Below are 25,693 nucleotides of genomic sequence, written 5' to 3'. Positions count from 1 at the left end.
TTTTCATTCCGTTAATTTAATATATTACATTGTCCAGTTTCCCCACTTGAAACAGTGTACGCATGTTTCAAACCTCTATCTTAGATACTTTGGAACAAAGATTTTTTTTTGCTGTAATTGGGGTTGTGGTCACAGGATGACGGTCCCGGAAGCCCCACGATCGTCACCTGCTGCTGCTGCAACTCCAGTCACCATGCGTGACATCCTGGCTTCTAATGTCAGTGATCCCGTTTATTTCTTTGTATGTTGTTGATTTTGCATGTTCATAGTTGGCTGGACTCAATACTGGAGTAAAGTCGCCCAATTTCAACTTTTTGCAGGCAGAAGGTTAGTTACGCCATAGCCCAGCTGGCTGCTGGACAATGTCGCATTCAAGTGACGCCACGTGGAGGTCATTCTTGCTTTTACCCCCCTTTTACTCTCTTATTCTAACTTACATTTCATTGTACCTCTGATTATGGGTTTTCTCCAAGCACTCCGCCTTTCATGTTTGTCTCTGCTTGCTGTGTGTTTAGCTGGCAACCAGTCCCAAACTTCTTCACATTAATTTGACTTTATTATTAAAACCATTTCCTGTAAAAAATCTAATTAAAAAAATCAAACTTTGCTTAATATTTAGATCATGAAACTATTTTTTTAAGTCAATTTACAATAGCATTTTTTTTTAAATCTTGTTTCATCTTGTAAAAATTACTGTTCCCCTCTAAAATCACATATTTACACAATAGTGTACCTAATGAGCTGGCTGATGAGTGTAGCATGCATGAATGTATTTTTAGCTTGGTAAAAACTGACGACAAAAGGTTTGACGGCTTGAAAGGCTCGTTGGATGTCTCCTAAATGTCTCATGAGCCCACCCGGCGTGAACACACGGGACAAAGATCACATCTTTTGAATCCTTGCCGTTGGGCTTGTGGGGAAACTGAGCGCAAGTTAAAAAGGAAAAATAATAATGTTAAAAACTGCCAACATTCCTGACCCAGACAGGGAGCTTTGTGTTTGTCGGGTGGTTCTTATTTGGAAGCCACTTTAATTTGATGCCAAAGTAGCACGTATATTTCAGAGCAAGCATCGCCTGTTAGAACAGATGGAATTTGCAATGAATAAAGCAGCACTTGTAGGATGATTAAAGAGAAAATAACACTCAACTCTGCCTCGGGCTTTTTATGCTGCTCCTGCTGCTCTTGGTAGTGGTGGAGAGCAGGCAGAGGATGGAGATGGAATGTTTTAGGTGGTGGGGTGAGAAGATTGGAAACCTGCAGGGAAATAAACGAGAGTGAGAACACAGTCACAGGAAGGACGGATACACCAACAGGAAGTGAACGTGGAAGAAAATATGGAGTTTTTATCCACCCTCTGCACTCTTCTTGCAAGATTTTCTATGAAATCTTCAAGTGTGTCTGGGATTTTGTTGAGCAGTTGTGAGGAAAATGGTAGATGGATGGATGATGAAAGGATGGATTATGGATGGATAGGTAAATGAAAGGATACAGTATGGATGGATGGATGAATAAAAAGATCTATGATGGTAGTATTTATGCTGTTTGTGTAGTTGGTTAGGTGGATGGAGTTGATGGATGGCTGAAGAAAACGATACACTGAAAAAATTGGGATTGATATTTACTTGAAAAAGTCTAGTGAATTACTTGAAAAAAATCTAGTTAAGTTTTTTCCACACCAGAAATTCCAGTTAAACTCCTTGTCAAATTTACTTGGACTTTTTGAGTGCATCAACCTTTATAAAGCTTTTTTCAAGTAAATATCACTCCCCTCCTCACCTCCCCCCGCCCGTCCTCCTCCGACTCCCGGTTCCTTCTTGTCACACCGCGGAGAGGTTGCTTGTCATTTCCTGTTTTATTTTGAAAATTCTGACTCCTCTCGTTTCAGGTCACTTGCCTTTCCTCGTGTGGTGTCAGTGTCAACCCTGATTCCTGATTGTGTCCACCTGTTTCCCATTACCCTCATGTGTTAAATGGTCTGCGTCTCACCTGTCTTGTGCCTAAGTGTTTTCGTCAGAGCCACTAAAGCCAGTTACCGGCCACAGCCTTGTTGCCCTGTCCCTTGGTTTGTAACTTTGAATAGCCACTGTATTGTTTTAGTTAAGGAGTGATTTTTGTTTTGATTGTAGTTTAGACTTCCTCCCTTTTGGAGCGCCTTTAGTTTAACTTTGAATAGCTATTATAATAATATAATAATAGCTAATAATAAATGTTTTCTCCCTCTCAACGAGGAACTTTTGTTTTGTTTAATAAAAGCTGCTTTAGCCTCAACCTCTATCTCTGCGTCTGGGTTCTAAAACTGCCACATTGTGTCACTTCTCCCTCGTCACCCTTCCTCTTCTTGCTGCCCTGCTGCCGCCCCTTCCCATTCTTGTCGTTTCCTCCCCTCCGTCCCATCCCCCTCCCCTGTCCGCCTTCCTCCCCCTCCCCTAGGCTGGGGGCTCCACCGCTGGCCGGGGTCTTGGGCCTCCGGAGGCCGGGCGATGGGGGTATTGCGTGGCCTGCACCGCTACAGTGAGCCTCCTGGCATCTGGTGGGCCTGCCGTGCCCCATTCTGCTGCATTGGGGTGGGGGGCGCTGGTCGTGTTGGGGTGGGGGGCGCTCCGGGCTCCTGGGTTTGCTCTCCGGCCGGTGGTCTCCGCAGGGCCTGGTCGACGGCTCCCCTCTTTGGTGGAGGTTTTTCATGCATGCCAGATCCACCACACCAGCATCTACCAAAATTCAAACACAATCTGCTTCTTCCTCTGGTCGCTGAATCGGAAGAGGCTGATGTCAGTGGATCTCACTCTGCTTCATCTATCTTTCCTTCCTTTCCTCAGTCTTTCCTTTGGTCTCTTGAGGTCTCCCTAATTTGTTGGAATTGAGATGTTTCTGGGGTTGGTGAAAGATTCTGATTGGTAACCCGGTGGGTAGTAGGTGATGTCTGGTCGGTGCTGGATTTCACTTTTCTTTCTTTTCTTTGATCCTTCCTCGGGTCTCCTGACAACTTCACGACTCTAGCGGGATTCTGAATTCTTCGGTTTTGGTGATGGGTATGGGATTTTGAATAGGTTTCAGGTGAATTAATGAGCACAAAGTCACACTCGCACATATGCACACACGCACACACAAATAAAACATAGAGAGAGCAATGATGATGGCATGTTGAATCGGTAAGATTACCGAATGAACAATACTGAGCTCTCTCTCAAAAAATAAATAAATGGATCTGCAGTACACTATACTCCCCAGTGTAGATTGATGTTAGTTGTTTGGATGGAAAGCAAGAAGGATGGTTGGATGGTGTGTTCTGCGCTGACCTTTTCCCCCTGCAGCTATAGTGCTTTCACTAGCCCATGATGCATTGCTTTCCAATGATTGTTCAAACATTGTTCTTCTGAGATGAACTAGGCAAGTCTGTTCTAAAAACAAAACAAAACTGATATACTCAATGAAATCATAGTTACAGAAGCATTACTAATTCCAATTAGCATACATACAACATAGTTGAGCATACATGTACATTTCCTCACACTTTCTTCTTTTCAGCTAATTAACTAGCAGAGGCCTGCTCTGTAACCCCTTTGTGCTCAGCATGGGCTTCAATTCAGCGGCTCCCGGCTTTGTCCAATTAAGTCTGCTTAAATGTGCTCATGCTTGCATAATCAACCGTCTAATGACCTCAGCGCTCGCAACTACTGGCTTTGTCGGACTTTGTGCTCTCGCAAACTTTTAGGTTAATCAACTCAACAAAGCTGCAGTTGTCCTCCATTTTTGTGTGTGTGTGGTTTTAATGTAAAATTGTGTGGTATCCTGAAGGGAAATCTACTGTAGAGAATATTGCCAGGTTGAGAGGGAATCTGTGCATTCAGCATGCTCCGCTGGGAAATATATTCTTGTTACCTATAGATATCACATCTTACCATCCTTCTAGCGTTCTTAAGTTTCAATCCAGAGTCTTGTCGGTGTTTGTTGGGATAAATAAATCATTGGCAGGTTGAGCTGACTTACATCTTTCTTGGAAATTATGATGGATGGATGGATGGATATATGGATAAGTGGATTTCAATGGGGTGATGGATTGTAGATGGAAGGGTGGATGTATGGTTGAATGTTGGATGATAGATGTGTAATTGGATAGCTAGATCAATGGATAGAAGAAGAGTTAGATGATGAGATGGATGTAGTTTGGTAGTTGGATAATGTGGACGTTTAGGATGGTTGGATGTTACTGTATCTGGATAATGAATAGATGATGAAAGACAGGACATATGAAATGAGGTTGAATAGTCTGGTGGATTTTTTAACTGATTGGAAGAAGGTTAAATAGAATGTAGGAGTCTCCAGCACCAGTACGCTCAACAGATTAGGATGGATGGATGGTTCGAAGGATGCATGGAAGTATAAAGTAGTTGGATGGATGGTTCAAGTGATAGATGGATGAGTGAGTGAAAGGAAATAAAGGAGAATGCATGAATAAACGGAAGAATAATTGGATGATCATGTGAAGGATTGCTGCATGGATGAATGGTAAAATAGTTGGATGGAGGATGGTGTGAAAGACGAATGGATGCAAGGATTGGTGAGTGAAAAAAATGGAAGGAATAACAGAAGAATGTTATATTATATATAATTGATGACTGGAAGTATAGCTTGATGGAATAGTGGAATCAAAAGCAAAGTTGGATGCATTGTTCAAAGGATGGATAATTGGATGGTTTGAAGGACAGATTGATGTGTTTGAATAGATGGATGCGTATTGAATTAGATGTAATAGTGTTCGAGTAGTTTGGATTGATGGTTGTTTACGTGTGTTGAATGATGTCTCTTGCCATCATTGTCCTTTGCTGCCAATTATGACGACGCAAACTGTTCACGCTCATATGCTCTTCACCATGAATATTAATGAACCTTGAATGTGGGAATAAACTCTGCGAGACCCCCAAAACTTCTTCTTCCCTCTTGTTACAATCAGACCTGCTGATCCCCTGGGCAGCATGCGGCATGATGGGAACAAACGCGTCGTGATGCAGGGAGGATATAAACACGCCATGAAGCACTGTTAACACGTAGAAAGCATTACCTGCCGCCGGGCTCACTCAGTGCAGGTGATTTGTCTGACTGACGTGCACCTCCAGGAAAACTTGTTCAAATCTCCCCATACATCTTTTTTTCTTTTCTCTTTTTTATACCAAGACAGTTCGCACCTCATGCAGGAAGGAAGCATATAGAGCGTGACATTAACAAGTGCGAAAATGTGTTATTTCTAAACGAGGCCTAGCACTTACAGATGTGCGTGCATCTGTCATCGTGAAACATGAATAGTGCTCTCCTGCCTATTGACAAATTCACATGTTCAAAGATAGCCTTCCTCCGTTATCCACTAACACACTCACCTATTCAGTTTTGCGCTTTTTGTGAAACTACTATGTATAAGATGGCGCCAAAGCCGTGCCTGACATAAAAGTAGTGCTTTTCCGCCAACCTTATGACAGCTACAAGAAATTGGAGAGGTTTTCGAGATATGAGCTGTCGATTAGCAGATTTGACTTTTTGTTGGTTTGACTTGTGAGTGCAAATGAGATGTAGCAGATGTTTTAATTCTGTTGTTACTGTATGTTCATATTAAATATAATATCAAAGATTGTTTTTCTCATTACAATTTTTGGGTTTTTTGTTTGTGAGGCTCGAATGGAACAAATAGCATTTTCATTCATTTCAATTGGGAAAGATGATTTGAGAGACAAATGTTTTGAATTATGAGCATGGGCAAGAAATAGCTCAAACCCGTATCTCAGGGAACCACTGTATAGATTTTTAGAGGTCAGATTTTCTCTATTTTTTTACCATATTTAATAAAAAAATCTGAAAAATAAAACTTTCCTCAAATAGACACCTTTCCATCAGGAAAAACAACAACACATGTAGTAATAATCTCGGTTGATAGATGCCATCATTGCCGTTCTTTTATTAACCAAAACAGCAACACAATGCAAAGCATATAAACCATCTCCTAGATTCCCAGCCATTTTCATTGAAGCAACCCCCTTTGCTCCCGGCTGTTTTACTGGATATTGACTGATTTTGCAAGGCCCACAGAATATTGTGTTCCATTGCTATAAAAACATGGAACCTACCAAAAGAAAGATTCTCTTCTTTTATCAGGAAAAAAGTATATTTCTGTCTGTTTCCGTTTTACAGCAATTAGCATTAGAATATAGCTAAGTTTCATCATTATTCACAAATCTGTCTAGAACTGTGGGTAAATGAGCTTTTTTTCTTCATGGCCCCGGTTGATCTCTTTTGCTCTGCTGCCACCTGCTGACAGTTTTTTTTGTAATAACTACCATTGCTTTAACGCCCTCTTCAGGTTAGAGGCTGCATCAAAGCCTTTTGTATGCTCTAGCACAGTGGTTCTCAACCGCGGTCCTCAAGTACCCCTATCCAGCCTGTTTTCCATGTCTCCCACAGCCAACACAGGTGTTTCAAACAATCAGCTAATCAGCAATCTCATGCATGAAGCCTATAATGATCCTCAGCTGTGTTGGCTGTAGGAGACATGAGCTGTGTCTGAATGTGCACCCTACTCCCTATATAGTGCCCTACTGAGGGGTCACGCCATTTTGTAGTGGCGTCCGAATGTCCAGGAACGAATATGAGGGGCATTCATAATTACCCACAATGCAAAGTAGTGAACATCGATGTTCACTCAAACGGGTTAATATAGACCACAATGCATTGCGAGTATGAAAAAAAACAAGGCGCGAGCGACAGCGCAAGCACGGGAATCAAAGAGATGCATTAATATATACTACAGAAATAATGAATGCGTTATAGTTGAAAATATTTACAACAAAGGAACTAAAGTACAGTTTTAAAACATTTTCATTCACAATAAATAGTCGAAGAGTTATGCGCCGCCAGTGTGTCATGACCGTTACAGTGGTCACGTGATATGCGACAAGGAGAAAGTAGTGAGCTGGCTGTCTGAATCGCCAAACAGAATGAGGGCACTATATATTAGACCACTACATAGTGTGGGGCTATGTAGTGAATGAGGGGTTAGGGGATAAGGGTGGACATTCGGACACAGGCTGGATAGGGGTACTCGAGGAACGGGGAGAAACAGTGCTCTAGAATAAAAAAATAAATAAAAATAATTAAAAACGTATAAATACGTCTTGGGACCATGGTAAAAAATAGACCGTTTTTATACGTTTTTGGGAGCAAATGAGTTAAAGGGGATGTTAGACCCCCCCATCCCCCCAAGTGAAAATGACATCACAGTTGCACAGGTCTCATGTAACAATCACAGCTAAGCTACAGAAAACAGATGAGCTGTGATGTCATCTTCAGTCGACAGCAAGTGGCAAAATGGCCCCTGAGAGGGATAAAAACGGCTGGATTTTGCTTCATAACTTCCACAAATGTAATATTAATCGGAATGTCATGTTTAGACTAGTGAGGTCACATATATAACATATTCTTTTCAAGAAATGTTTAAGGTTGGCTTCCCTTTAACATGTGGACACTTAGCACGGTACCTGTACAGTATTAAAGATGATCTTACATTATTTGTTGGTATGTTTCAATAGATGCAATAACAACGTCCCTGCTTTTTATCCAGCAGGCACTGCGGCAGGTCTAGAATGACCGGCAAGAGCCAGACCAGCAACGTGACCAACAAGAATGACCCGCGTTCACTCAACTCCCGTGTCTTCATCGGCAATCTCAACACGGCGGTGGTGAGCAAGGCCGACATTGAAGCCATCTTTGCCAAGTACGGCAAGATTGTGGGATGCTCCGTGCACAAGGGCTACGCCTTCGTCCAGTATGCCAGCGAGAGGAACGCCCGGGTAGCCGTGGCGAGCGAGAACAACAGGGTCATTGCTGGACAGTCGTTAGGTAACGATCTCGTGTTATATTATTCATGAAGAGTACCCCTCAATTAATCTGAGGGACAATATAGAAAATGACACTAACATTTAGAAAGGAAACTGCTCAAGCATGTGCTATGTAACTTCAAAAATGGGCTGCGTTTTAATGCAAGCGGATCGCATCGTGGGTCTCCCTCTTGAAAAATACACACATGCAAACACACACTGTTTAGACAGATGCACCATGGAAAAGCTTTTGTTTTTTGCAGTAGTTTTAAATGGCTTACCTTAACTGAAATTCTGCGTCACATTGGAGCCAAAAGTAGAATCCTGACCGTTTACTGTGCATCTTGCGGCTCTAAATAGTAAATAAGTCATACTGCACTATAACTTACACAAGACTACGGACTACTTCTTCTACTTCCATTTGCTGGTTGTCAAACACTTTTGGTTCATTAGCGCCCCCTTCTTTAGCATAGATACCTATGGCTATGAAGAAGGCCACTGGCGGTAATGCATGACTTCTTCTTCTTTCTTATCGTTGTTGGCAGGTGCGTTTGGTGCGTTGCCGCCACATTTTTAAAAGGAGTGCATGCAGGTGGCAGTAATTAGACTGTACATTAAATGAAAGAAAAAGCGAAGGACTGAACACAAATACCCCCCAAAAGAAGTGAGGTAAGAAATTGGACACAAAATGTGGATGCATAATTATGCACTATGACTGTGCACTTATTTATTAACCACTGGAGCATTAGCATAAAAATCGTCACAGGAATGTGAATGTCATGATTTGGGTTAGTGTTAGTGTTTGTGCCACTTTATTTACATAGCTCTGTAGTCGTAATTGATTTCAATTATTATTTATTGTTTTGGGCGGCACGGTGGCTGACTGGTTAGCACGTCCGCCTCCCAGTACAAAGGACGTGAGATCGAGTCGGGGCTTCGGCCTTCCTGGGTTGAGTTTGCATGTTCACCCCCGTGCTTGCGTGGGTTTTCTCCGGGTACTCCGGTTTCTTCCCACATTTCGAAGACATGCGTGGCAGGTTAATTGAACACTCCAAAGTGTTCATAGGTGTGATTGTGAGTGTGGATGGTTGTTCAACTCTGTGCACCCTGCGATTGGTTGGCGACCAGTTCAGGGTGTACCCTGCCAACTGCCCGAAGCCAGCTTGGATAGGCTCCAGCGACCCTTGTGAGGAAAAGTGGTTAAGAAAATGGATGGATGGATTTATTGTTTTGATCAGGTCATGTTCAATGATTAATTTAACTGCATTGGATTCAATTATATATATTTTCTAATTGCACCAAGTAAGAGAAAGAAGTTTCTACAATTTGCAAGTCTTCCAAATAAAAGTAAAATTGGTACTTCATGAAATCCTTAACTGAATTGAAAATCAATGTGAATCGTGAATCGGGCCTTTCTGAATCGAATCGATTTTGGAAATCAGAATCGATACCCAGCCCTACTAACATGATTATTTTTTAAATATTGAAATTGCGGGTTTTTTAAGTTATTAGTATCTCTCTACACCATTAATGACTACTAGACCTCCACTAAGTTTTGATGGGTTTCCATCCAATTGTTTCAAAATTTTCTAACAAATGTTGTGAAAATACGCAAAACGGAGATACGACTTGTGTCCGTTTCCATCTGTTCTTCTTTTGCGAATATTGAGAGTGGACTCGGCGGTATACACCATAGAGATGTGATCCACCAGTAATTTAAAAGAAAAAGGACAACAGGAAGCGACTGCATCGTGCGATGACATCGTATGACTTTGCTTTTGCAATTCTTAATAAACCGTAGCCTTTCTTTGCTGTTTTTCATCTAAAATTACATGAATATTCACTTCTTTAATTAATTCCAAAAAGTCGCCTCCCCCGCCCCATACCTTACTTTATCAACGTCTTTCATTGATTTGTGACTATAAACGGACGTGTAAATTTTCCTTTTTTCGATACGCTTAAAAATCCACCCCCTCCAAGCGTATAAACCTATTTTGCGAATTTTGGGCCTTTTTCCTAATTTCTAGCCTTTCCATTCAGGTTTATTTTCCGATTTCTTGAAATTTTGAATAAAAATGGGTGGATGGGAGACCCCACTATTGATTCATGTCATTGAGAATCATGACTTGCAGGCTGATGCTGTTCCATTCCAGGCCTATAGGTGGCAGTAAATATGCATTATAAAGTGAGTGTCGATTTAAAACAATCTCTTATCTAGATTGTCTCCAAATTCAAATGCCGAAAGCAGTCATCCATCAAAACCAAACGGTCCTAACCAACTGCTGGTTCCTCCGCTTGTCCCCAATTCAAGCACATTGTAACAGTTAAGTAAATATAAATATGCCTCTGATCTGTCCAAAAATGCAATCCCTAGCTTGTTAGCAACAATCTTAGCTTTATTCCGGGGTAAAACCTAACAAGCTAACATCACTGTGATTATTTTTCCAATAGGATTGCTATTGCATTGTTTGATATCTTGGGGGTACATCTGTCCTTAAACTTTATGCTTAAACACAATATTATGTCTGAAAGAAAATGTTTCTTCTTCTTCCTCTTCTTCTTCTTGAGCAACTGCAGGTTCTAGACGTGCTCAATGTGTAAAGTGCCTTGAGATAACTTGTGCTGTGAATTGGCATGACTGCTAAATACAATTCTTGACTTGACACACATAGTTTTGATGATGTCAGAGGTTTTTGGAGCCAGGGTAGCCACCAACTAATTGGAGGCTGCCTCCATGCAAAGAAAGAGAAACCTTGTTACAGCATTACATACACACATACACATTTCAGCATTTGTACTCCTATTGAATATTTTGACACATTTTTTTTGCTTGCAGTCTTGATGTGACCTTACACGCCTCGCTAATAGTAGTAAAACACATACCCGAAGATGATAGCCAAAGTCTAGGCGGGCCGGTGCACGTCCAGTGGAGCCCCTACCTTAAATCCTCTCGATATTACTTATTGATTTGTTCAGTTGCTCGTCCATAGTCCTCACACTCCAGCTCTCGTTGAATATAAATGGACTTCTTGCAGCAGTGAGTGGTGTTCACTTAATTGGACTGAAGTGGGTTGTGTGGGTGGGTGTGTGTGTGTGTGTGTGTGTGTGTGTGTGTGTGTGTGCGTGTCATGTTCATTAGGGACCAATTGCATCGACAACTGCAGTGAAAACATCCTTTCCATCCGCATCGAAAAGCCTTTAACTACAGGCGATATTTAAGTCGCATACATTCTGAATCATCCTACGAGTGTAAAATAAAGTTGACCACTGTATATTAAAAAATAAAGCGACATACGACCAGGGTGTGGTAAGGGAATCATTTTAATAATGTTGCCCATCCCTGGTCTAGACAGTACCCAAAGGGTACAGATTTGACTATATTAAAAAAAATATGTACAAATTGTAAGGGTCCCAAAAGTATGTACCCTGTGTTAAGGTATCCTTTAAATTATAAACTTTTACGTGTTCAAATAAATCAAATGATGAGATTCCCGTGAACAGGCTCCTTGCAAGGATTGATTTATTACAGAGATCTCCGGTCACATAATTGAATATCACCAAATCAGTTTCATCCAAAAATGTGTGTCCTCCCCCATGAAACACAGCCCTTTATTACAATCCCAGTTTGTACAGAAAACGCCTCTTCTCCTCCCATCGAATAAGAAAAACAGATTGGTTCTCACAATATGCTATGTTGATCTTTCATGTGAGAACAAAACAGAATCTCAATATGCCAGCTTGCACGTTCTTCATTTTTAGACAAAACATGTTCTCAGTGTGCACTTTCTCAAAACAGAATCTCAGTAAACAGATTGAACTTTCTCAAGCAGGACACTGAAAAGAAATTCAGCCAAAAACAAGATAACAGATAGGTTAAGGTCGAGTTATATTGAGTTTAACATTATTTCACCTGCTCTACACATCTATAACTAAATTCAACATGGTTAAAATATAAAATAAAGAATTAAAAATGTTAATAATGTTAACACCTGTTAAAAGGCTACAATAGCTGTACCCTTGAGGGGACTGACCCGGTAACAAGCCACTGGACCCTTACAGGTATAAATTTAGCACCTTTTTCCAACAGTAGGCAGCTGTATCAAATGTCGCAATCATCAGAAAAGATGACACATTTCATGGAGGGAATGAGGAACGCCATGTAAAAAAAAAAGTCACCAACGTTCAGATCAAGCTGTGAGTGAGTCATTGTCTCTCACTCTGCGTTTTATTGTAAAATATCCGCAAACATTACTTTTGTCATCACTTTCTCATTTTTGTTTTTGTTGTTTTACAGTTTGAGGGGTCAAAAACAAAACAGCGTCAAAGTGACTTTTCTGATTTTCCACAAATGCTCGTTTTCTCCCCTTTTTGTTCAGAAACAGATGTTTTTGGTCAACGATTACATAAATGTTTGTCAATTAGTGCGTTATATCTGAAGTTGCATGACGCTATTATGTCATTTAGTGCAACTACACCCCGAGCTAAGCTTGCACAAAATAGTCTGTAGATTCAAAATGCAGCCAATTCATGCGAAAACTGTGGACAATAGCCACATTAGCACATTGGCCATGTGTGTACACGTAATGTGTCAGTATTACCGGTTTGAGGTGGCTAATGTGCTAAGGCTGAAACATTTGAACCCAGGTGTGGTCATTAACTCTTTGACTGCCAGACGTTTTCAGAAACGGGTTGTCGCCAGTGCCAGCCGATTTAAGCATTTTGACTGATCTTTCAAGGTCTACAGAAAATGTTGTGTTTGGACTATGGAAACACACTTACTACCAAATGAAAGATTGGACTCTCATCTTTCATCAGAAAAAAATTTTTGTTTCTACCTTATTCCGTTCTTCAGTAATCAACAATAGAAAATGGTTTCTTTCACCGAAATGCTGTTTTGAAACAAAAAGCGGAAAAAAAGAGCTTTTTGTGAAACTATGTTATTTCATGCACTCTAGGGAATTGTACACTTCTTTTTGTCCATGAATGATGCCACAAACACCTAAATAGTGCTTTACTTCTGTAAAACGCTATCACCAAAAATGAAAAAGTGTTTTTTGGTTGCAAAATACGTTTATTTCCATTCAACAGTGTAACAATTTGACAAAACAATTTCGCAAACTATTTACAAATGTGTGCAACTGTGGTACTATTTACAATTATGTGGATGTTTCAAATACAGTTTTTCTTTTTGTAACGCTCCCATGCGTGCAAGGAGACGGAGCAGGATTTGCACAACAGATTAGTTTCACTTGCGATGGCTCCTTTCGCGTGCAGACGTTACACTTTCTTGACGGCCTTTTTTTCCGGGGAATAGCAAGTAGCAGACTGTACACACTCCTCCGATGAATATGCATTGGACTCGGAGCACTCTTCGTCGTCCGATTGAACGTCCGCCTGAGCGTGCTCGGTTGTGCTCCGCGTTTTCCGGTGTTAGCATCGCTAGCCGGTGAACCTTTATGACGTCGTCATAGCCGCCGCGTCAACGCTTGTAACTTCAGCGTCAACCTCGGAGTCACCATCATCATCATCGATGATGATCATCGTCGTCATCAATGTGCTCTTTAGCGTTGGTCGATGCTTTTCGTCTTTGAAAAAAACGGCTCGACCGTGAGCTGCTTGCAAACGCCATTATGGCTTCTTCAGCCAATGTCCCCTCAACACTCTAGCCCCGCCTCACGTCTTCCACTGACGCCTACCCAATCTTGTCAAAAGAGAGTCATTGCTGCCATCTAGGGGCCAAAAATAGTCATTAGGCTCACTAGACCTGCTTGAAACTTTCAACACAGCTGGGGAAGGCTTTCCTCCACCCGTTTCAAAAAAAAAAAAAAAAAAAATTGGATGACGTCTTTTAACGTCATTGGCGGCCCTCCGTAGGTTTTTACTTGACGTCTTTTAACGCCAGTGGCAGTGAAAGAGTTAAAAGATGATGTCGAAAAAAATGAAATCTCGTGTGGGTGTAAAATATATCAAGTATTTTACGTTCATAATAAATAATCATGATTGATGGAAAGCAGCACATTAAATGTGTGTTTATCACGTCTGCCTAGCGGTTCTGAGATTCAGGTTCGAATCCCAGCTTTAGTACTATAGCTTCCTCCCACCTTCAAAAAACATGCATATTACTGCTTACCGCTGAGTCAATCGAAGAGGTAAAGAATGGCGTGTTCCATTTCTAGTTGAGTTGTGATCGTTTTCTTTTTTGCCCTCATCGGTACCCTCCTGCAATGACATCAAACATGAAGAAAAGAACAAACAAAAACAAAAAAAATGCAAAAAGTCAAAGAAAAGCATCCTGTAATACTGTTTCCCGCCTATAGAACAGCTGACGTTTATTTGGGATTCGTCAATGGCACTTTAAATAATGGTGTGGGTTTGAATGTGACTGGCTAACTCTGATTACAAGAATAGAAGAGGGTGTGCACACTTATGCAACCACATTATCTCAGGTGTTTATTTTCTTGAAAAAATTACTTTCTTTCTTTTGTTTAATTGAGTTGTCCAGATTATAGGTCACATTAAAGGAGGGGGTTGGGAACATGTTTGCCATTTGAACAGTGTTGAGCAGACTTTTTGTGTATGTTTTGTTTAAGTTCGTGCTGGACAGTTGCCATTTCACTGCTGAGGTGTCCTTGAACACTCACGTGTGCAAAAATGGAATTTTCTCCTCAAAAGAGCTGGCGGCTCTTCTTCTTCTTTTTTCTTTTCTGCAAGGTTAGGAGCTGTGTGCTGTTAAAGCAACTGAGCATATGATTTTTTAATTAAGCTTTTAGGCTCTACTGTCACACAATTACTCACCCCGCTGTGCCTTTTTTGCCCCCTTCTGTATTAAAGATCATTATTAACTTGTCCCGGCAAAGTAAAGTAAGGAGATAATAAAAGAGTCAAATATGCAGCAGTCTGTCAAGAGTGAAATGAAGGACAAATGGAGCGCTAAGTAACGCAGTGTGGAATTCAATTGTTTTGTACAAGTATGTCAAAAAAAGGCCCATGGAAAACAGTAAGAATTCAAATGAAATTTGGCCATCATGAGGTACTCGTAAACCGTACAGGCAATTTTTGAAATTCACATTTTTAGCTGCCACATGAATCTACAAACAAGTTAGGAATGTATAAAATACATGTAAAACATCTCAACTATATTACTCTTGTCCTTTTTTCCTTCCTTCCCTTCTTTCTTTTTTGCTTCCTTTCAAACATCCCCTTTTCCTTTCTTCTTTTTATCCTTCCATCTTTCTTCATTCTTTCATACATTCTTGTTTCCATTCTTCTTTCAATACATCCTTACCACCTTCCTTCTTTCCTTCCATCCTGACTTCCTACCTTATTTCCTTACTTACTTCCATCCTTCTATCTTTCTTCCCTTCCTTTTCTTCCTGTCTTACATTCCTTCCTTTCATACATGACCCCGTTATATCAATCCTTCCCACTTTCCTTCTTTTCTCCCTCCATTCCATCATTCTTTCATACATCTGTTCCTTCCTTTCATCCTTCTTTCAGACTTCCTACCTCTGTCCCTTTCTTCCTTTCATCATTGCATCTTTCCCTCCCTGCTTTTATTCCTTCATTGTTTCCTTCATTTCTTCCATCCAGCATTCCACCTTCCCTTCCTATATGCATTCCTGCTTTCCACTCTTACTTCTTTCCTTCATTTCATACATAACCTTTTTTTCAATCTGTCCTTCCCTCCTTCCTTCTTTACTTTCACCTTCATTCCATCATTCCTTTCATCCCATCCTTTTCCTTCCTTCTTGCCTCCCTTTATCATTTAATCCTTCTTCCCTCCCTCCCGAAATTCCTTCCTTCCTTCCTTCCTTACACTCACCTTCGATCCTTCCTCCACTCATTCCTTCTCTACTTTTTTCCCTTATTTTCATCAATAATTTCATACATCCTTTCCATTCCTTCCTTTCATTCTTAAATTCTTCCTGCCTCCCTCCGTTTCATCATTCTATCCTTTCATCTTCCTTCCCTTAATTTCCTCATTCTTTCCTTCCATCCTTTTCATCTTCCATCCTTCCTTCTTTCCTACCTTAATTCTTACCCTACTGCCTTCACTTTTTCTTCAAACCTTCCTCCCATCCATCATTCCATAACTTTTTCTTCATTTTACGCTGTGTCCCTCCTTTTCTCCCTCCCTTTTTTCAGTCCTCCCTACCAGAATCATTCCCTTCCTTCCTTCTTAAACTCATTCATCCATCCTTCCACCTTCCCTTTCTGTCTCCTCAGTTTCTTTCCCTCCTTTCTCCCTTCTATGACACCCCTCTTCCATCCCCCTCCCCTTGCACTTTTCTTCACTTGTTAGTTTCCTTCACCTTTCTATCCTTCCTTCCTCCATTCTTTTGTCCTCCCTCCCACCTTTCCTGCCTTTTTTCTTTCATGTTTCTTTCCCTTCTTTATTCTTTATTGCTTCTATCAGTTACTTCATTCATTTCACACCTACACCATCCTTTTTTGCCTTTCAACCTTCCATCCATTCTCCCTCTCCCTTCCTTTTATCATGGCATTCTTCCTACTTCCCTTCTTTAGTCCCTTCCTTTCTTTCCATCTATTCTCCCACCTCCTTCCTCCCTTCTTTAGTCCCGCTTCATTCCTTTTATACATCATTATCCATCCCTCTATTCATTCTTTTTTCCTACTTCCTTCCTACTTGTAACCTCTTACTTTCTCTCCTTCCTCAATTCCTCCCCTCGATCCTTCCGCCTCCCTTCCTGCATCCCTTCTTTCCTTCCAACTGTCATTCCTTCCTTTCCTCCTTGCACTGCCCTTGTAAGCCTCCTTTCGTCCCACCCTGTATTTACAGTATAGACTAGTATTAAGAATGCACAAGAAGTGTGAGGGTTCCGCTGCAGGTGTGACTGGGTCGGCCCGCTCAAGATGAACTTGTGCACCTTATCTTTAAAACATGAAGTTCACTTTAGGCTGCAGTGGGGGTGCGCTGTCGAGAGGTTTTGCAGTAATGATAGGCAGGCCTGGTAAAAGTTGACAAGGTCAAGTCCAAATCACGCTGAGATGCTGTTATGTATATTGTGTGCTACTTCATTAAGGTTATTCACTTATGACTGGTTAATATCCAATCAGATGGGTGGCGACTGCTGCTGACTCATGCATTATGGAGACTTGATTATGTTTTAGTATATGTCTGCTAAATCAAGAAGACATGACTCCTTCCTAGCTGAGAGGCTTCTTGTATTGTGTAATAGTCCTGCAGTGCCTCTTTGTGGATGAAACGCCACATTGCAATTTCTCACTGATGTCATTTTAGGCTTCCCCAATCCAGGTCCTCGAGGGCCGCAGTCCTGCAGGTTTGAGATGTTTCTGTACTTCAACACACCTGATAATCAGCTCATCAGCAAGCTCTGCAGAAACCTGAAAATGATCCTAATCAGGTGCGTTGGAGGACATAAACATCTAAAACCTGCTAGACTCCAGCCTTCGAGGGCCAGTAATGGGGAAGCCTGATTCATACGGTAGCGTTTAGATGGTTTTCAAATGTTTGCATTTTTTTATAACTGTACTTTAAATACAAAGGGTACTTCTTCTCAAATTTTAATAATGTTTGTTTATTCATTATTATTGTTGTTTTCATATACAAAAACACGTATTTAAATACTATCTCTCATAACTTATATTTTTATTTTTTTATTTTTTAAGACAAAAAAAAGGTTGTGCTTTACCTTGACTAGTTTCGGCGACGGCTGCCGCCTTCCTCAGAAGCTGTCAAACTGACAGTTGTGACGTGTCTTATCAGCTGCTGTTCCTGGGCGTAGCGGAGCTGTCATGTGACGCTCCACGCCGACTACGCCCTCCGTCACTCGATGATCTCCAGAGAAGTGGATCCCATGTGTGGGAAAGTTGAAAAGTTCCTTCGTCCCTATTTAGTGTGTCCGGTCCCCGTTTCCTGATCTCTAGTGCTTCTTTTATCCATCTTTTTTGTATTTCTGTTCTTCTATTCCAATGATGCTTGCGTTGTCCCAGTCCATGATGTGGTTTTCTCGTTTGCAGTGGTCTGATATGGCGGATTTTAGGTTGGGATGTCTGCATTCAGTTTCATCCCATAAACGTAAAAATGACAAAAATGGTCATGAGTGTTTTTCACAGGACAGCATCGATATGTAGATATATTTTTTATTATTTTGCGGGATATATTTATTTTGTTCTTCAATTTTTTTGGACTTAACAGAAGGCCAGAATTTGTTTTTTAAGTTTGTGTATGTGTGTTTTAAATTATGTATAATTTTGGATATATTTGGGCGTCTTTTGGTATCGACCTTTATTCCATGCATATATGCATTTGCCACCTTTGTGAAACACTAGATGGTGCTAGTATTAAACACAATACTTTCAGAGATTTTTTCTTTTGGAGTACAGCTGCAAATCCCATATGATGGTAATGAGATGTATTAATAATAATATATAGTTCTAAGGTGGCTTTATCTCAAGTGGCCCCGAAGGCGGCAACAGCTGTGGGACTGATTAAGTCTGATATTAAGTCGGCACTCTTTGAATTCAATTGAAAGAGATGAAGGACAAAACAAAAGCTTCATTTGGAAGATAGAAGCACACATTTTCACTGAGAGAGGTCAGCCCGGTTTTTCATCCTAACTTCAAGTGCAGCAACGAGAAAGATGCATGAATTTTACAAGAGAAATCTTCAAACGGACTCGTTTTTTCGTAGAAATGATTCATTTGCGCAGATCTTCAAATAATGATATATAATATCTTTCCTCAAACGCAGGAGATGTGACTTACCTGTTTTCAGGGTGCAGTCACGTGACGTTTGCAAGCGGAGCACTGTGGCGTCACTTTCAGTCGACAGCAGATGGCAGTGCAGGACATAATGGCAGCCCACCTGAGATGGATAAAACTGAGTGGTTTTTTTCTGCTTAATTCATGTTTCACAAATGCAATATTTATAAGAATGCTGTGTTTAGATTAGTTGGGGCATATTGCAAAGAAAATATTTACATAAACATATTTACTTTTACAGTCCATATATTTTAATTCACAGCGTTAATTTGACAATTATATGATTGCAAAATTATATTTTCACTTTTTTAAACAAAGAACAGATGGTGACACTGGGTAGCTGTCATGTATTGGCAAATGAATGATCGCAATTTTTTTAAATAATAATATTGTAAGATAAAATATTGTAATATGAGCACTTTCAGAGCGGTCACATTTAGTGAGGGAATGGTCTTGAATTGTTAACTCATTCACTGCCATTGACAGTTATAGATGTCAAAAATTAATTTGAACTATTTCTATTAGTTTAACATTTTTTTCCACTTTTGTTAACAAAGTATGAAAACCTTTTCTTTTTAATTGTACATTTAGAACAATTAATTGTGAATTAACTCATGAAGTCATGCAATTAGTTTCAATTGTAATTAATCACATGACTTCAATAGTTAACTCACGATTAATCAGAAATGTTATATCTGTTCTAAATGTACAATGGAAAAAAAATTATAGGTTTTCATACTCTTGTTAACAAAAGTGAAAAAAAATGTTAACTAGTACAAATAGTTCAAATTAATAGCCGTCAATGGCAGTGAATGAGTTAAAGAGAGACAGTGACTCAAATGGTCACTATGTGTATCTACTTAAATAATTACCTTACCTCAAATAGATATCCCCTTTATCATACTAAATTAAAAATTAAAAAAACTTCTTCTTTTTTCATCATAAATGATGCGGTAGCACTGTATGGCATCATTCAATTGATTTGCAACCTTTGTGCAACGTTCAATATTTGGGTCTTGCTGCTCGAAGAGTGCGATGGCTTTATCTATGAGCGACAGGCGTTTCTTCTTCTTCCCCCTCCTCGACACGTTGCTGAGCCTCCAATGCTGGGTGAGCTCTCACAGCGCCAAGCGTCTGTATTAGCGGCGGAAAGAAGCACTACTGTACTCGGAAAAAGGTGCGCAATAAAAAATCTAATTTACAGCATCTCTTTCCGAACATTTAACACGAATGTTCGTAAGTAGGGGAGCGTCTGTATTTCAATTCAGCTATCATTGAGTACATGCTACAAGTTGGAGTCTTTACGAATATTTTATTAAAATTCTGAGCGACAGCTACAAATTCCGACATATTCTGTGTACCTTAAACGCATCAGTAATTGGAGCAGAAGCTCCATGCCCCGTCCCAATGGAAGAGGAACGTTAGTTTTACCGGAGATTTTTGCCGCGGCGAAAGTGGATGAGAAGGATCGTGGTCTTTATGAAACTGAGGGAGATATCTTCCCCGCGTCCTCAGAACCAACTGCGCCCAAATGTCAGACTTTATCTTAGTTGCGAGCCTGATTACAACTTTTTTTTTAACATTTCAATTGAAGCTAGTAGGCTAGCACGCAGTATGCTCTGTGATCATGTCGACAAAATCGATCAAATAAAGGCATTCGTTTTGCTTGAGTTTTCTGCATTCTATGACCTTGGCTTTTGTTTACTGTGTGTGAGACTACGTAAATACAAACAGAGAGACCAACTTACCGACCGCAGGTGTCGTGGCGAGCGACCTGGCAGGATGGGGCGCGTCTTGTAGTATGACGTCATCAAAGGATAACGTAATAATAATTTGTTTTATGTAAATGATGTTACTGAATTTTTGTTTTGAAAGGCAACAAAACTACTTTCACAAACTATTTTTTTAAATATAAAATTGATAAATAAATTAATTAACAAATTAATTGATAAATTGACAAAGGAGCACTTTGGGAATCAGATAATTGTTTTAAGTTACAAGCATAGTCACAGAACAAATTAAACTCGTATCCAAAAGCACCACTGTATGTAAAAATTATTCTTACTTCTACTAAACTTTTTAGTACAATGGTCACATTTATTGAATGGGAGGCTTTTACTTTACTCAAAGTGGCCTTAAAAATGCTGTAATGTGAACGTCCGCTATTCACTGACAAGGTTTACATGGAGCTAATATTTGGATTGTGGTCATAATTCCTGCTGCTGAAACATTTGGAATAACCCGTTTAAATACGCAAGTGGACAGAGTCACTCACTACACTACTAAAGTAGTCAATTTCCCCCTCGCTCCAAAAGTGTGCTGCTGTGCACATGTGAGTTTTTCCATATTTGTTTTCCTCTTCTTGTGTATTTCAAGTGGGTTGCGTGACAGACGCGTGGACTTTTATACACCCATACTTGTGTGTAACATTTTCGCCGTAGGGACAAAACTTACATGAAAACTCAGTGGAGAAATCAATGTATTCAAGTTAGACAGGATTAGAGAGTGGCAACTTAAGATGGCCGCCACACATACATACAAACGGTTCCTGTAATAGAGCATGTGCAGAACACAAACAAATGTTCCGTTCAATGGATGTACCTCGATACGTGTTTATATGATCAAGTATCTGGGTAAAAAATAAATAAATAAAAAAGGGGTAACCCTGGGGTTACTGGTCGCTCTTATTCGTGTTTTTAAAAAGCCTCACCACAAAAATGTTGTTTTGTTTTTAAATACGAACTGTAGCACTCCATAATATTGTATTTGATATAGTAAAAAACTGAATACTGCCATATTTAAATAGAATATAAAGATATTCTTTTTCTTTCACACATTTTTGCATCACTTAAATGTGCTGCTCCTTTTGGTGTGCAGAGTCACGTTTACTCAGTAAGCTGCAGTTTAATTATTCATTTTTCACAGAGGGTAAACCACACGTGAGTCTTGTTATATTGTCTGTCTACTTGTGTGGCTGCATCGTTTGTGTTCAAATAGTTGTTGTTTATCCGGTTATGACACCACAACTCTGATGCCGTTCTTTAGCTTATCTATGTGTTTTGCATTGTTTGTTTGCATTCCAAGCCCTAAAAATAGCAAATAAAAAAAAATCTACCCATGACGGACAATATTTCACCATGCTGAGAAATAAAGTAGTCAGATCCTTAAGAAAAGCAAAGGCCAATTTTTTTTCTCACCATAATTGAAAAATCAAATAAAATAATAGGGAATCAGTTAAGAAAAATGACTCCCAAAGAGCACAACACTTTAAAAATTAAAATAAATGGACAACTAACAAATAATACTCAAATCGCTATTTTATTAATGCTGTGGCTGACATAGCAAGCAGTTTTACATCTACTGACACGTGCGCTTTATCAATAGGCACAAACCAACCAATTTTCAGTTTAATAAACATCACAGAAACAGAAGTATCGCAGACCATAAAATAACTTGGACCCTCCAAATGCAAGGACATTTTTGATAAGGACACAGTGATGCTTAGGACCTCATTACTACATCAGTCACACAACCCATCACAAACAAAGTTTGTTCCCAAGCATTTGGAAATCAGCTGTTCTTTCTCCCATTTCTAAAAACGGTGATCCTCATTCCATGGCAAATTATAGACCCATCGGTATATTGCCCACAGTGTCTAAGATTGCAGAAAAACTGGTGGCAAAACAAATAACAATTTAAACACCACGCCCTATGTTCTCCATCCCATGCAGTTTGGCTTTCGAGCTCGTTATTCTACCGAGGCTGCCACCTGTTTCCTCACCGACAGCATCAGAGCTCTGCTTGATCGAGGTGGGGTTGTTGGCGCTGTGTTCCTCCATCTCAAAAAGGCCTTGGACACTGTCAATCACAAAATCTTGTCGTCAAAATGATGCCGTTTGAATTTCTCCCCAAATGCAATCAAGCGGATTGAGTCTTATCTCTCTGGCTGTTCCCAACATGTCAGAGTGCAGTCATGTAGATCAGCAGCCCTTAATCTCTCCACCGGTCTGAAAGTCTTGTCACCAAGGCTCAATTTTAGGGCCCTTGTTGCTTTCAGTTTATAGAAATGACCTTCCGTCTGCCTGTGCTGATGTCGCCGTTCAAATGTATGCTGATGACACTGTTGCTTACGTTCATGGCAATAATGTGGCTCAGAAGCTGTCCGATTCCATAGTTCATATCACAGTTTGGTTGAAACATTCCTTTTTGCAGTTAAATACATCTAAAACTGTGGCAATGTTTTTCAGTAAGTCCAGCAGCAGAGCTAATGATGAGCCTGATGTTTTTGTTTTAGGGAAAAGGCTCCAAATCGTTCCCAATTACATTTATCTGGGTCTGTAATCGTGTACATTTTAACCTCAATAATTTTAGACATGTTCGCCATCAGATGTCAACACAGGCAGCAAAAATGTATATGCATGCTAGGGTCTTTTTAATCACCTACTGTTTACCCATTTGGTCTCAAGCTAACATTACATCCTTGAAACCTTTACAATTGCTTTACAAGCGAACTGTAAAAATTCTTGATACAAAACCTAATAGTTCACATCATTGTCCAATATTACAAAAATACAAGTTACTCACCTGGGAAAACATGGTCAAATATTCAAATATTTATTTCTTATCCATACAATCATTCATGGTCGAACATCCCCTCCTCTCCGCCATTTTATTAACATCCGAACAACTGATCGTAGGAGAACCAGAGGTGCCGCAAGGGGAGACTGTATTGTTCCCTTTAGGAAAAGTACTTTTGGTCAAACTGTTTTCTCTGTCCGAGCTGCTACCGAGTGGAATCTCACTCCTGTTGACATCAGAAATCTAGACACATACATTACAATCCAACTTAAACAATGGTTAACCGATTATCAGAAATGTCAACACTAATGCTTCCTGTATTTGTTTATCCCTGTTTGGTTTTAATGTACATTTTAGTAAATGTATTGCTTTTGTTATGAAAATGTAACTTAAACATTTTAATAGTATTTTTGTGAATGTACAGTATTGTTATTGTTGTGTATTTTAGTTTTATTTTACTAGGGTGACATTTACAATCTGTCTCGGGACTGCAGATGAAAAATAGCCTTTTGGCTAATTCTGGCATATTTACTGAAATGTTTATTAACATGTACTGTCCCTGATACAAATACATCAAATCAAATCAATCAATTCAGCTAAACTGACTTATCCAAAGCAAAATTATATGGTTTTACTTTAGAATTGTCCATTATCTGCCTAACTGTTAAATAAGTTGAGTTTACTGCCGCTGTACAACGCTCATATCTCAAATGTTTACTCTCAAGTCAAAGCCTAAAAATCAGCCGAAAACAGTTTTTATCTAAAAAAAAAAAAAAAAAAACTTGGAAGCTCGTTCAGTCGCATCTCAAGGCACCATGTACAAATATTTTCTCCTTTCCAAAATACAGGAAAACATTTTAAACCATTACTTAATTAAACTCCTTAAATGTGTCTTGTGTAGCTTCCCTATACATCAGATTTTTTTTATTTTTAAGCACATTTTATTTTCCATTTTTATTCATTTAAAGTAGCACTAAGGAACTTTTCAACCTTAATCAAATATAAATTTCATAATGAAACTTAACTTAAAACTAGTTGAATGTCACCTTTGCCATGGCCTGAGGGGGCCTGTATTATTTTTTACTGGTACTAAGCAACTTTGAGGAGGATGGTAGGAACACTGCCACACAAAAAACTACAAATGTGCTGGCTGCTTTATAGCATTAAAAAGACGGAAGTCAATTTGTGCGTTTGTGAGTTCAAAAACAACGCAATGCGCTTGTTCTCATGCCCCCATGTCTTCCGTCAGGCATAACATTATCGCTTTTGTCCATATGGCGCCACCATAATCAAGTCAGTGTTTCCCACACCATTTTAATACTTGGGTAGGCCACCCAAGTAAACTGGAAAAAAAAAATCGGAGTTCAAACACCCAAGCAAATGAAGCTAAGTCGAACGTACCTTGAAAACGTGTAGCCGAGCGAATCCGAGCAATGCCGAATGCTCATGTTGCGGTAGCTGAGACGATGCACTGCTCATTTCCAGTCAGATCGTGAATTTTCCCGGAGGTGCTCCATACTCGCGAGTGCATTTTGATTTTTCCACGACAATTTTCTTCGCCATGAGCCCAAAGAAGGACAACAGTGCCAGTGGCAGCAAAGAAAAACATACAGTGCTACGAACCACAGTGGAATTAGGAAGGAGATTATCACGCCGTTGTAACTACCATGACGTCTTCCGTAAATACTGGCACGAGGACCCCCTTAGCTGTTCAACGTGCCTGACGTTAAACAACGCACGCAAGGACCGCTTAGTAGTCTAGCAATATGCCCAATGTAAAATACACAAACTCAGCACTGAACTAAAGCAAGCATTAACATAGCATTTATCATCCACTGATGCCATCACACCACAGCAAAAAAGGTAAGGTATTTTTTAGTGTTTAAATACTGTACTGCACTGTAAATGTAAAAACATAAATAGAAATTAAAATAGGAATTTTCTGTTTTTGGAGTTTGGGAACGGATTAATTGCATTTACATTATTTCCTATGGGAAAAAATATTTTGGAGGTAGAACAATTCGGACTTTGAAGACATCGCAGGAACAAATTATGTTCAAACTCCAAGGTACCACTGTGTATATATATATATAACGTGTCGCGACCAGATATACCGCATGTAACATTAATTCGCCCTGGGAACACCCCCAACTGGCCCCCACTCCCAGAGTCCACCCACCCGAGTCCACCCATATAAATAGATTTCAAATCTGTGGGAAACACTTAAGTCCCTTAGTGTTGCTTTAAACAACTGCAATTAACAATAAAAATAAATATTTTTACCTTACAAATAATATTATTAATAAACACTTCCCATAGAAATGAATGAAATGATCTGTTCCCGAGTCAATGCGCAGACATCACGGAATTCAAACATTTTAATTAGGAGCATTTTTGAAGGGCAGGAATACACCAGCGCCTAAATCTGTGTGACAAAAATTGGTCAGGCAGGATTAGTACCTGTCAGTTTACTGAAGGGGTATTATAGGCAAACCCCCCACCCCTGAC

General features: G+C 39.8%; 1 protein-coding gene and 1 long non-coding RNA gene across 10 annotated transcripts in view; one reads left to right on the top strand and one right to left on the bottom strand.

Moving 5' to 3' along the window:
• Window positions 1–25,693, top strand: part of LOC144043678 (RNA-binding Raly-like protein) — a 79,255-nt gene that overhangs the window by 31,734 nt on the left and 21,828 nt on the right. For 7 of the 9 annotated variants that reach the window (XR_013291137.1, XR_013291143.1, XR_013291142.1 and 4 more), the window contains one exon: window positions 7,606–7,883. Coding sequence is in view for 1 of the 9 variants with exons in the window: in XM_077557571.1 (XP_077413697.1) it covers window positions 7,628–7,883 (256 nt within the window). In the remaining 8 variants the exon portion in view is untranslated. The remainder of the gene's footprint in view (window positions 1–7,605; window positions 7,884–25,693) is intronic. The other 2 variants (XR_013291141.1, XR_013291139.1) reach the window with 1 other exon arrangement.
• Window positions 591–20,387, bottom strand: LOC144043680 (uncharacterized). The gene is made up of 6 exons (XR_013291147.1): window positions 20,356–20,387; window positions 18,611–18,710; window positions 17,536–17,896; window positions 13,992–14,080; window positions 1,150–1,256; window positions 591–1,075 (listed from the first exon to the last, which is right to left on the bottom strand). It is a non-coding gene; the product is annotated as an uncharacterized LOC144043680 (long non-coding RNA).

The sequence above is a fragment of the Vanacampus margaritifer genome, chromosome 2, assembly GCF_051991255.1.
Source record: "Vanacampus margaritifer isolate UIUO_Vmar chromosome 2, RoL_Vmar_1.0, whole genome shotgun sequence".
NCBI classification, from domain to species: Eukaryota; Metazoa; Chordata; class Actinopteri; order Syngnathiformes; family Syngnathidae; genus Vanacampus; species Vanacampus margaritifer.
Note: the sequence above shows the minus strand (reverse complement) of the source record. Positions and strands in the feature narration are given on the sequence as shown.